The following is a 12,978-nucleotide window of genomic DNA, read 5'->3' as shown; positions in this document are numbered from 1 at the left end:
TAGTTAATATTATTAGGTAATTATTAGGTACCTTCTTTGTTTTTATTAGTGAGAGATTGATGTCTTGAAGCCACCCTCCGATAAGGATGTCTTTTAAACTGAAATAAAATATAAGAAAATAGTTAGAGATATTATTAACACTTCAGCTAAATTCTAAATACATTCTACAACACTGTAATTCTTTAAATATATATTGTATTTAATAAAATTTCTTTTCTTGAAGGCAAAATTGAACACTTATAAAAGTTCAACAACACTTTTGGAGAGGTGGATCCCTCGCTCGCTGAGACGTAAACAACGCAAGAAATCTTTTTCCGAATCGACCGTGATTACCGACCGGGCACGAGAGGGGTAAGCTTCGGACTGAATCGCGCCGCGGCGCGGCACGGCGGGGTGAGTCAGCTGAACGTTCGTCGACGGTGGGAAAGGTGGTGGGAGAGACGGGGCGGCACAGCCGACGGAACAGTACGCGAAGGCTCGTCAGTCGCGATTCGAAGTCGGTCGCGTGTATCGAGTGTAGTGTGTTGTGTAATGCGTATCGTGTACTCACCATTTTTCATAATCCTGGACGTCCTCGTGCATTGTGCTACCAGTACGTTCGGCGACAGTTGTGTGCGCAAGAGAGAACGCGGCTGAGGAAAGGGCGGCTAAATGGCTCCGTTTCGGTGCGCCTTCGTCCTCTCGTTGCAACGGATATAAAAAAAGGAGGAAGGAGCAAAAGTGTCCGCCAAGGGGTTTTTATTTACCAATCCTCGGCGGTCTGTCGCGTGTGAATCCGAGTGTTGTTGCCCGTTCAAACGGAGAATCGTGCGAACAGAGAAGAAGAAGAAGGCGAACATCTTTTTACGATGCTTACTTCCAGCGCGAATCAGTACCTCCGTCCGGAATACCTTACGCCGTTGCCTACCACGGTTAGTCTCTCTCTCTCTCTCTCTCTCTCTCCCTCTCTCTTTCTCTCTGTGTGTCTGTTCCATTCGCTTTGATTATTCTTTCTTGGCCGTCGCCGCGAGCGCAGGGGATGATTTAGCGCGCCCCCCGTTTACAAACACTCGGGGATGCGATCGAAACGATTCGATTGGTTCTACGCAAACTGCGTTTTATAGAGGAACAGATTTTGCTCTGATCGAGAAAATTTCGTTTTGCTATCCGCGCCGAGCTTTGAAGAGCTCCGTTATTCGTCCGCGATGCCCCGAATCATCAAACACAATACACCGCCGCGAGAAATCATTCGATTATGGTTTTACTTTTCGAATTTAGCGAGCGGCAAAATATGGAACTAAATGGAGGAACTTGAAAAAATAATTAACCGTGGCGTTTTTGCATATTTTTCTATGATTTATCATCGAGGGTGAAATATTTTTTCGGTTACGCGGCTTTGCTCCAGTTTTATCGAACAAAGGGATACGATTTTATCGAAAGAATTTTTTTAATCGGTCTCTGTGACCTAAAAAGAATTATACGAAGCAATTCCAAGAGTTGATTTGTTCAAATTGGCGGGCGAAACGTAGAACAATTAAACTTTGACGGTGCGGTGTCCGATGTAATAATAGCGGGGCAATCGGGTCGTTATTAAACCCGATATGAAATAAATACCGCGAAGGACAATCGTTTCGACGGGGGCCCCCATTAATTGCGGCTGTCGGCGTTTCGTTAATCTCGACGGGAATGCATTTCACGTCTTACGCTTTAACTCCTGTAAACTATTTTGAGGACAGCGAGTGCTGGCAGCGTTTCTGCTCGAACGTACGCTGATTTACGAGCGTTGTAAATCAAAACGTGATTCGGTAATACAATGCTGCGGGGATGGCGGTGCCCGGATAAAATATTATTTCAAATACTAAATAGTTTGTTCTACTTTGGGCCGCGGTAAATAATTTTCAAAACCGAAAATATCTTGTCTCCGCCGCAGCTTTTTCAAATCGTATTAAAAACATTTTGCTTCTGCGACGCTGAAATCTGCGATGCTTGTTATGTCATCGATTATTTCGAGAAGACATTTAACAATCAAAGCGTTTCCGGTTGCTGAAATAAATATATTTTAGTTTTAAACTATCGCTGGTTCTTGAAAATAATATTTTATTTGGAGTTTATAGCGTTTGGTTTATTAAGTAATGTGTGGTAGATTTTTTTTCTGAGGTTTCTATTGAATAAGAAGATAGGGCGTGATGGAGAATTCTTTTTTATTTTTTCATTATAATTTTTATAAAAACCGATCTGAGGACTGTAAGAATCTGGCAAAGGTTTGAATCTTTAGGGTATAGAACCATGGAGTCGATACAAAATTAGGAAAGGGTAGAAATTTGTTTGGAACCTCGAGACCCGTCGGTGGGCTAAAAATATAAAGGGTAATCTATTAATTCAAAACCATCGACGTGAATTATCAATTAATAACACCCACAAGAATGCCTAATTAATTCAAATCAATTCCGAAAAGAAAAATATTATTGGAATAAATTATTGTCATAGCCAATTACTTATATGTTATCAAAATGTCTAGAAACCTTTAGCAAGATTAATTTAGGTGCTATCTTTATAGTTAACATAATGTTATCCAATGATAAGGACCGAAGCAGTTCCGCAATTTTTGAACGGATACATAAATACGTTTTCGGACACCAGGAAACGAATATCTGATTTCTAATTAATCGATCGCTTCATAATTGGTTACCATATATACACCGCGAACAGGAAGACTTGTGTAGAGATCGCTATGGATAATAAACCACGTCGTTTGTGGCATCATTATCAAGTAAATATGCAGTGCGCCCATTCCCGTGCATCCCCTTTAGGAAACGGGGGGGCGAGAGCATGCGTAGTGTTTCGATTGGTATCACGAGCATAAAGCAACAAGTAATTGACACTATTATCAAATATCTTGTTACGAAAACCGAGCTGAATTTTGTTTAAGTTCCAGTGAAATCTTTCGCGATAAAACGTCGAGCAGAATTGGTATCGCGCGATGTAAGATAGGATCCATAGTGCCAATATAAGTAATCTGCATAGTATTTGCAATAAAGCGGTGAAATAACTCATTCTGTAAAAACAGTTTGTACAAGTCTTATGCAATAAATTTTAAAGCACGTTTAAATCCATATTTCTGCAATCAATAATTCTGCAGACAGCAAAGAGTAATTTATAATATAAAAAGGCATTATTTGTACGATGCTTACGAAATTTATTTTTCCCGCGGATCAGGTTTCACATTAGGCAATCAATTAATTATCTTACGTCATGTTGAATTAGAAAAGTTGAATGCCTGAGAGATTGAGATCGTTTATTACAGCAAGTGTTTCTGAGATTATTCCAGTCCAAGAATTCTTGTTTTCATCAGTGAGCAGCAGATTCTCCAGAATCAGTTTCAGTTTCAGTATCCTCCACGACTCTGGAAATTAGTTTCCATTGATTTGGGGTTCGAATCGAACCTTCACAGATTTGGCTAATCGCGTCTTTCCAGATAGCTTTATGTGGTGACTTTACTTGATCAATGAGATCTGTATTTCGAGATAAGGTGTTGATTATGGTGGGCTGGTCTTGATTGAGGACAATGGCTAGTGCTTTTGGTATTAAATCACAGAGCCAGCTCATATCTGGCATCCCACGCTTGCTCTCCACGGATGTCGCCTTACCCTTTCTAATCTTGACTGTATAGTGGGACCAAAAGACCCCATCCTCTTGATCAGTCATCCACTTTATGGTTGGCATCTTTTTAGAAGCTGATGAGTCAGTTGGCAATGAGATGGTTTCTAACTGTTCTTTCGGTCTGGTAGGTATGAAGTCTAACTTGTTAAGAACCAGAGCCACCGACTCGTACGCTGCCTTCGCGTCCGACGCCGCTTTCGGGAACTCCGAGAGTTGTGTAGCCGCTTTAGTAACTTGATCCACGATCCCTACATATGTACGGGTCATCTCCCCGTACTGCTGTTCGAGCTTTGCTGCTATGTTGTGGATCGTTTCAACAGGGTTCCTGATAGGCGCAGACAGAGATCGCCCCATCTTTAACCCTATTCCCACTCCCTCAGCTGAGAAGTGATCGTGTGCTAGCACACTGGCTAAATATGAGCAAAAATGAGACTCCTGGTTTGCCACCAATTCCATAACAACTCCCCCATAATTTCCCCACCAGTTCTGCGTGAGCGGGCACCCGATGGAATTGGCAAACCGATAGGCTTGGGACAGGTGCATACCCGCTGAACTGGGCGTCTTGATGGCCTTCTCTAAGCTGAGAATGTAGGCGTCTGTGTTTTTCCCTAACTCATCAGGGATGCCCTTGTTAGGCCACCAGGTTATTTCGTAGTTTGGAGCGTGATCTGTCCCCTGAAATGAAATTGTTGGGAATAGTTATAATAAGCGGAGAAAGTAAAACACGTGTGCACACCGTTACAGCCGGATCGGAAGGAAGAAAGCAACGCCACCCTCGTTTATTTGGTAAAAGTACAATTCACCGATCATCGCGCGCGAGGCGCCCTCTAACATAGCGATCTCCAACACGCCCCCTTGAATCGGACTTTTTTATTTCTTTCTACTAAAATCATCTATGAACGTTAACATGTATTTCGCGCCACCGAACGATCGCGTCGACATGGGTCCGCAGACATCCGAATGTACCAAATGTAATAACCCTTGAGCTCTCTTACCCTGGTTTCTAAACGGTAATCTACTAATCTTACCCTCTATACATGCTTTACATGGTTCTATGCTTATTTTACAGTTTTCTATTCCCGTGGCTAAATTTCTTTGAAGGAGTTTCATCCCTTTCCTATTGAGGTGTCCAAGTCTTTTATGCCAAAGATCTTTCTCATTTTTCGTCTCCTTTGTTACGTAAGCCAGCTCTTCCGTCGTTTGTAGACGATACACACCATCTTGTAGGCTTGCGCGCGCTATAACGCTTCCTTTAGGATCCTTGATTACGCAACCATTTTTCCTAAATAACACCTCGCATCCTTTATGTACCATTCTGCTGACCGACAGAAGGTTTGCTGCCAGATTAGGCACATACAGTACTTCAGCGACATCTATTGGCCTTGGTTTGTCGCCTGTTTCGAGGTTAAGGCTCACCGTTCCTTTTGAAATGGCCGTTATACGTCCGCCATTTGCCGTTACTACGGAACAGTTTATGTCTTGTGCGTTTCTGATCCACTCCCGATTAGAGGTCATATGTGACGATGCGCATGAATCTATATACCAAGCATTCCCTTTTTCTCTAGATTCCATCGCCATCAGTGCGCATTCTCGCGTTTGGTTTTTATGCGTTCCGCTTTTTCGAACTCTGTTTCTACATCTTGAAGCAAAATGACCGGGTTTGTTACAAATGTAGCATTTCTTTACCTTTTGGCTTCCGCTTTGTCCATCCCTCGCCTTCGAGAAGAGCGCAGTCTCTGCTTCTACGCTGCTCGTTTCTGCGGGTGATCGAATTTCCTGTAGGAGCTTCACCGTTACAGCATCGGCTGTAATCGCTGTACCAGAACTTTCCAAACCCATTATCATTGGCCTATATTCATCAGGCAGACCAGACAATAGTAACGCCGCGACCATTTCGTCTTTTACTTCGAAATCGAGGTCTTTTAGCTTGTGTGCCGTAGAGATGATTTTAGTCACGTAAGTTTCCACGGAACTGCAATCATTAAGTTTAGTCGACGTTAGAGCTCTAAGTAAGCCTACCTTTCGGGTTAATCCGTTATCTTCAAACGTATTCTTCAATTTTTCCCAGGCTTCTTTAGGCGTCGTTGTACTTTGCAGATGACTATAATTTTGTTTCTCGACACTTAGAATGATTTTGGCCCTTGCCTTGGTCATCCTTTTTTTGTCAGTTATATACGGTGGTTCACCTTCTACGCAGCCCCATAAATCTTCGCTTTGCAAATAAGCCTGCATGGCAAATTTCCACGTCGCGTAATTATCGCGCCCGACAAGCTTTTCTATGAGGTTCATGCTTGTCGTTTCCATTTTCGGATACACGTGGTCGATTGGGGTTAGGTTTACGCGTTTTTCTAATTTACTTGGAAAATCTTCTGTCTCGATATTTCCGTACAAAAAAATTGTTTTCACCGCTTTACTATGACTTTGTACTAAAAGACTGGGCCCATAACCTGTTGGGAATAGGTATAATAAGCGGAGAAAGTAAAACACGTGTGCACACCGTTACAGCCGGATCGGAAGGAAGAAAGCAACGCCACCCTCGTTTATTTGGTAAAAGTACAATTCACCGATCATCGCGCGCGAGGCGCCCTCTAACATAGCGATCTCCAACAGAAATGAAAGGTCTCTCTATTTCCTGGGAGCAAGAAGGCAAATCAGCAAGGAGTCCCAAGTCGGTGTTCTCCGCCTTATTATCCATTGATAGATTATGATAGTAAGAATCTGTGGATAGAGTTTCATCCACATCGATACCCAATTCGGCGACCCTTTCCCTAAAGTTTAACGGCTGATCCCCTGGAAGAGCGAATGTCTTGGCCTTTTCTAAAGAAGATTGGCTTTCTTTGGCCATGATGGGATTTTTCTCAGTTTTGGAAGGAATCTTCGGGATAGAAAGTTTAGAGCGGATAGTTTTCTTAGGCATAAAGAAGGAGAAGGAAATTCTAAGGATAAGGAAAAATAGTGATAGAATGAAGTCAATTGAAAACTAGGAAATCTGAGGGTCCTTCACCAGAAAAAGATTCAGGTCAATGTCTCTGATTCGTTTCTGAGATTATATAATTTTAAATATGTTGTGCATTGTAATATTCGAAAATTCTATAAAATCTACTGCAGCTTATATTTTAAATTATTTAATTAAATTTGTGTCCATACGACAAAATACTTTCAGATATCTCTAATCGCAATGCAAGCATGAGAATCGTAGGCAAGAGATAGAGATGCTGCACAAAGGCGACCAAGTATTCTTTGCCGGAATAAAAGTTGGCAAGGCGATGAAAAGACGGAGGACGGCATTAACGGATTAAAATATTATGCCGGAACGTTCCCGTTAACTTTCGCGGAGGCAATTAACATACAGCTTTAACCGTAATTTCGTAATAGCCTGTTGCAATTCGCGGCATTAATATCTGTCGGCGTCGCGCCATTAGCAAAAGCAACCGTAAACGGCCGGATAGTTGCACGAACGTTGTATTTTAATTACATCAAACATCTGTTCGACGACGAACGTATCAGCCGCGAGAAATATTGTTCCTCTATACGCTAATTATACCGACTGCATCATCCTCTCGGCCGCTCCGACGCGATTGCTCGATCGGCGCCAATATTAAATTATCACGGACATTTCTCAAGCCGCGATAGGCGGGCCTCTGCCCCAAGACTATGTATTAATTATCGGCGATGTTTCCACGGTTTCTCATTTCGCGATCGTTATTCACCTTTTATCGCGCGATCGCTGGATTCGCGCGAAACCGCGGGGCGATTATATATTCGCGAAACGTTTTATTAGATCAGCTTCGAATATGCAACGAGCGTGCCGATTGTAACAGGAACAACCCGTTGAACGTTCATAGCCGGCCACCGACGGCATCCGTTTAACAAGTTTTCTGCCTGTAACGCGAAACTTATACATTTCGCAATAAATTTCTTACGCCGGTCACGTTGCGTTTTATATAGGGTATACGATCCGAAAGACGGGAAGCGATAATCCCCGGGAATTCTGAAACGCTCCCAAGCGCGATTTATTATGGCCAATTAGAGACACATCGCTAGGAAATTATCTTCGCGGAGATAGTTTCGCCGTTGTTTTATTATTTTCTCTGTAAGCTGCTTTTGGAAACCATTCGCGTCCGACACACGCGCGTCGCTTCTCGTTCATCTCTTTTACTCGATTTTATGCTCGACCGCGATACAGATTTGCGCAAACGAAATACGAGAAAGTAACGTTTATCGATTCGCATGAAATATCGACCGCGTTCATGTTTCCCCCGCAAATAAAGTAACAAACTGCGCGCGACATTTTAATTGTGTCTGTTATCAGAGTTGTAATGAAGCCGTTTTAGTTTCACTCGTAATTTATCTCTGCTACTAGTTTTTCATTTGCATTAAAGCACGATTTATTTAACGTTTCGGCGGCTGTAATGTTGCAAAGGAGAAACTAAAATGGATTCGTATTGTATTGTGACTGAAGAGAAACTGTAACAGTGTATCGGATACTAACAAATTTATGGCAGCGATGGTAGCATTTGTAACAAGCATATATTTTGATAGCGTTAAAAATAATAGTAACAAATTTCTGCGGCAGACTGCATCGCAATGGCAACGCTTGGCCGCGTACTTAACAAAATTGTGCTTCGCTCGGACATGCATGTAGCCGTCGGTGGCTATTCTCGATCTGTATATCTGAATAATGACTACACTCTGATCTTAAAACTTTCATCCGAAAAGATCCGCAAATATTTGATCGCGGCGAATTGCTGGGAGATATTTCTGTGCCGGCACGTCCAAGACATTCGTGATCTCGCGTAACCGGCGTCGGCGAACGTGTTCCCGACGAATTTCTCGAAATATTGTCGCGGCGCGATCATCGTGTAACAAAGTTACATTCTATCATCTCATCCTTCGAGGCACGCCCGCGCATCTAAATACAGATTTCCGTTAACGCGTTTATTTTGATTGCAGTTGGACGCGAAGAAGAGTCCGCTAGCCCTGCTTGCTCAAACCTGCAGCCAAATAGGCGCCGACACGCCGTCCAATAAATCTCTGCTAGGCTCGTTGGACAAGCCGTCGTCGTCGTCGTCGTCGTCGTCGTCGTCGGGTAGCAACAAATCGTCCAAGTCGGATCAATCGCGCGAGAAATCGTCGCCGGTGGTCGCGTCGACGTCGACGGAACCGGCCAAGACCAATTTCAAGCCGTACGAGTCGTGCCTGGGTCGCGAGAAGGCGTCGAGCCCGGACGAGCAGAGGTCAGCGTCTAGTCACTCGACTTCCGGCCGATCGAGGACACCCGGCAGCAGCAATAAGCGATGCCCTAGCAATCAGAGCGCCTCGTCGGTCCGCGCGGTGACGCCGCAAGGCCGTAGAACCGCGACGCCGAACGGCGAGATCGTCGCCCGGGAATCACCGGCGTCGAGGACGTCGACGGCGAACATGTCGTCGTCGCAGCTCGAGTGCAGTTCGTCTCAGCCGGTGGTGGTGAGCAGCCCGTCGTTACAGTCGAAGCCGTCTTACAGCCCCGCGGGCGTGTTGGCGATGACGGATCCGTCCATCAAGGACCTACCTCTGGGTACTTTCAAGCCGGGAGTCAGCTTAGCCAGCTCGACGTCCGCCTATCTGGGCTACAGTCATCAGCTGCCGATAGACGTGATGGCCAGCTCGCTGGTGTCCCAGCATCACGCCGCCTTGAAGAACGGCCTGGTGACGGGCAACCCTTACTTGAGCTACGCCAGGCTGAAGAGCGCATCGGGACACGACGCTCTGATGCCGGTCTGCAGGGACCCTTACTGCACCGGTTGCCAGCTGAATTCCCACCTATTGGCTAGCTCGGCCAGCTCGATCGCCAACGGGAAGCTAACCTCCGCAGCCAGTGGCAGCGCACCTGGCACCTGTCCCGCCGGTTGCGCCCAGTGCGATCACAAACCTGGCGCCGCCGCGCCCTACGGAGCCCTGGGGGTTGCCGCGTACGCTCACGCACAGTTGGCAGCTCTGGCGGCGGCCTCCCAGCTACCCTACGTCTGCAACTGGATCGCCGGCGACACCGCCTACTGCGGCAAAAGGTTCTCCACGTCCGACGAGCTGCTCCAGCATCTCAGAAGTCACACCAGCGTCTCGGCCAGCGGGGCCACGGACCCCTCCGCCGCCACCCTCTCTCTCCTGTCGCCCTCCGTCGGCCTACCGCCGACGCATCCTTTGTTCTCGAGAACTTATCCGACGCCACCTTTGAGCCCGCTCGCGACGGCGCGTTATCACCCTTACGGGAAACCGTCGCCGTTGCTGCCACCGTCTCTCTCCTCCCTGGGCTTACCGCTTCCGCCGCCGCATCCTCACAACCCCGCAGGCCTGCCACCCTACTTCTCCCCGTACTCGCTCTACGGAGCGCCACGTCTCGGCGCCGCGTCCGGCATGCCGCAATGAGTCCCCGATCGCGAACTCTGCTGCCCATGATCGGACACCTAGCGAACTATCAACCGTTTAACTGTGATCCATGTTGAGTATGAAGTAATCCGGAGTGTGTTTGATATGGGAGTGTGAGAGAGAGAGAGAGAGAGAGCCGGGAAACCGAAGACAACGGGACTCGAAAGAGAGAGAGAGAGAGCGAACAAGTATTATTGCTAAGGTAACCTCATCGTAATTCTCGTTAGACGAATGAATTGGTTGCTTGATGCTATCCGCGGTAACGTGGGAACACGATCGTGAGGATTCTTCGATCTTCTTGTTCCTCTATCGAACCGATTTCATCCGTGGATCCGGCCGCGATGTTTCATATGCTATTATGGCGATTGAAATTGAAGGGTCGACGGAGCGGGATGTCTTCTTTTATATCTCATTGGTACTACGAAATTATTGTTCCGTATTACGTATAGATCACGTTGCGACCCGAATTCGTTGTTTTATTATCTCTTTACGGGTGCTCTGTTAATTTCAAGGGCCTGATAGAAACGGTTCAGATGACATCAACCAAGAACAGTTTGTTAAAAGTCTGTGAATATTGACGGAAAGATTTCTTTTTCTATTTTCAAGTGATCGTTTACCGCAGTGGCGTAGGAGTTGCAAAACGACAATGGAAAGAAATTGTTTCCCTCGTAAAGCTGTTGAGAAGAGGGTTGACGCACAGAGTTCGTTCGTTCCGACGTAAATTTGGATTCCTTTTATTTTTTGATCGTACATCTCGTACCTACTCGGAAGTTTTGATACGCTGATAGTTACCTGGCACGTCGACAGTGTGATAAATGTTATTAAAAGGTAATACTTTGAGTGTCACTTCAATTTTTTTAGCCATGTTAAAGAGCTGCACGTAGCCTTAATCGATCGAACGTTCTTCAGTTCTCGAGCTCCTAAGTTATATTTAATTTTATAGTATAATAATCAAACCAAAGATAATTTTATATGCAAAAATAAAGCTAAAGGAGCCGCGCGTAAATTCTTTTAGCGACGGTTCAACGCGTTCAGAAAATAATCATTTTCACGTGACAAATTCAATTATTGTCTCATCGTTGAACACATTTGTACGCTCGCAAAGAATTTCGCGCAACGCCTTTAATCCTTTCTATCTTTTGCATATGAAATTGCCTTCCAACTGTGCTATTTATTACGAGGCAGTCTATTATATAAATTTTATTACTGTGTTGCACGTTTTAAACTGGCCGGACGGTGTTGTATAACACACGCTCGGAAAATACTTTTCAAAGATTTACGTCGGCGTTGTTTCAACGCGTGATCAACGACTATAGCAAAAGAAACCACCGCGATCGAAACGAAATCAAAGTTGAAACGATCTGTTCACACTTAACACTAAACCTACCAACCTCTCTGATCAAACAACCGGTTCCACGCTTTTCGTAATCATTCACTTGTCAGCTGCTTCCATTAAACCTTTAAATGTATTTCTTTGTTCAGGCACGCATCGATAGAAACATTTAAAAAAATTAAAATAAATTCCATCTGGTCATTCTGACGAGACGACAATTATTGTTAACCGCTTTCGGACCTTGATAAGTTTAGTGTTAAGACAGCGATGCATATATTCTCTCTGCTGATATGTGTGCACTCGTGAACATGTTCTCGTCCGCGAAGCATAAGCTTCCAATTATCGTTGCAAATTGTCCGCATAAAATTCTAGCTTTCGTTTCGAACAATCTCTCAGATGGTTGGTCGAAGTCTTCGGTGGCATTTATTTCTCGCATTCGAAAGAAATCTGCATTCGTCTGAACGTTCGCAGTCTATTAACCGTAACGATGAGTAATCGGATGATATCGCAGTCAAAGAAATCTTAGATGATGAGAAAGAGAGAGAGAGAGAGTGAGAGAGAGTGAGAGAGAATGGCAAGGATTACTGTATCAAGCGTTCAACTGTGATTTTTCGCGCGAGGGATAACGGAGAGCGTGTGTACCGTTGAAAGGGAGCAAATCTGAAAAGAACGTGTGTGCCTGAAAGAAAAATCCTAATGGCCGGGCCGCCGCGTAATTATGAACCGTCGACGTGCATTTAACAGGCTCCTCTTTTGTATAATCGCGGCGTTACGATGCTTCCCCGGGTGCTTAATCTTAATATTATGCCGCGTGCTCGCTCTGTTTGCCTCGTGGTTCAAATTTCCCCGCCTCTGCCCTCTCTCTCTCTCTCTCTCTCTCTCTCTCTCTCTTCTGGCCCGTAATTTCCATTCGCGAATCTGAACCGTTTTACACCCCTTCGGTGCTCGCGCTCGCGATTTTTCTCCCCTGTTAATGAATTCCGGTGGCCGCGCCCCCTCCACGCCGCGATAATTTTTCGATTAAAAATCATTCCCCCCCGCCACCGTTTGTACGAGAGAGCTCCGGCAACAGTTCGCGCGTGTTCCGCCCGCGACGGCGGCCGCGCGTTACTTAATTTCGATTGAACGGAGAGTGCCACGGGTAACGTTGAAGAAAAAAAACCAATGTTCAACTGTGATTTCCGAGTGAGAAAGGGTGACACGCGCGTGTGAGTGAGACATGTCGTGCTTCCGCTACAGAGAGTTATTGTACGTGTATATAAAATATGTATGTGTATGCGTGAACTCTAGAATTTATCGATACACGCGCAATCACGGAGTCGAGCCTGCTCGAGCCTCGCGCAACCCGTTCGTTTCGGTCCGACACGGACTCGCGCTTTTTTTCTTTACCGTCGCGCGGCTCTTCTCATGGAAATTCTCATGGTTTTACGAGTTCGCGGAGGCGCGGTCGTTTTAAACGAAACACCGTGAACGACGGCGCTCGAGACTCGCCTTTCGACGCGCCCCCCCCCCCCTCCCCCTTCGGGCGCGGATGGAAATAATCGTGTCCGTTTGTTTTCGGTTTCTGGTGGGAATAACCGGCGGGAAAGCGGGGCCTGGTT

General features: G+C 45.5%; 1 protein-coding gene across 1 annotated transcript; it reads left to right on the top strand.

Moving 5' to 3' along the window:
• The first annotated feature begins 470 nt into the window (after positions 1-470).
• LOC144468489 (zinc finger protein Elbow) lies at positions 471-10,354 on the top strand. Its single transcript, XM_078178013.1, has 2 exons — positions 471-911; positions 8,593-10,354. Exons 1-2 carry the CDS (start codon positions 849-851, stop codon positions 10,042-10,044), a joined length of 1,515 nt encoding a protein of 504 aa, XP_078034139.1. The 5' UTR covers positions 471-848; the 3' UTR covers positions 10,045-10,354.
• The last annotated feature ends 2,624 nt before the right edge of the window (positions 10,355-12,978 follow it).

This window comes from Augochlora pura, chromosome 1 (assembly GCF_028453695.1).
Source record: "Augochlora pura isolate Apur16 chromosome 1, APUR_v2.2.1, whole genome shotgun sequence".
Lineage (NCBI taxonomy): Eukaryota > Metazoa > Arthropoda > Insecta > Hymenoptera > Halictidae > Augochlora > Augochlora pura.
This window is presented reverse-complemented; position numbering and strand designations above follow the sequence as displayed.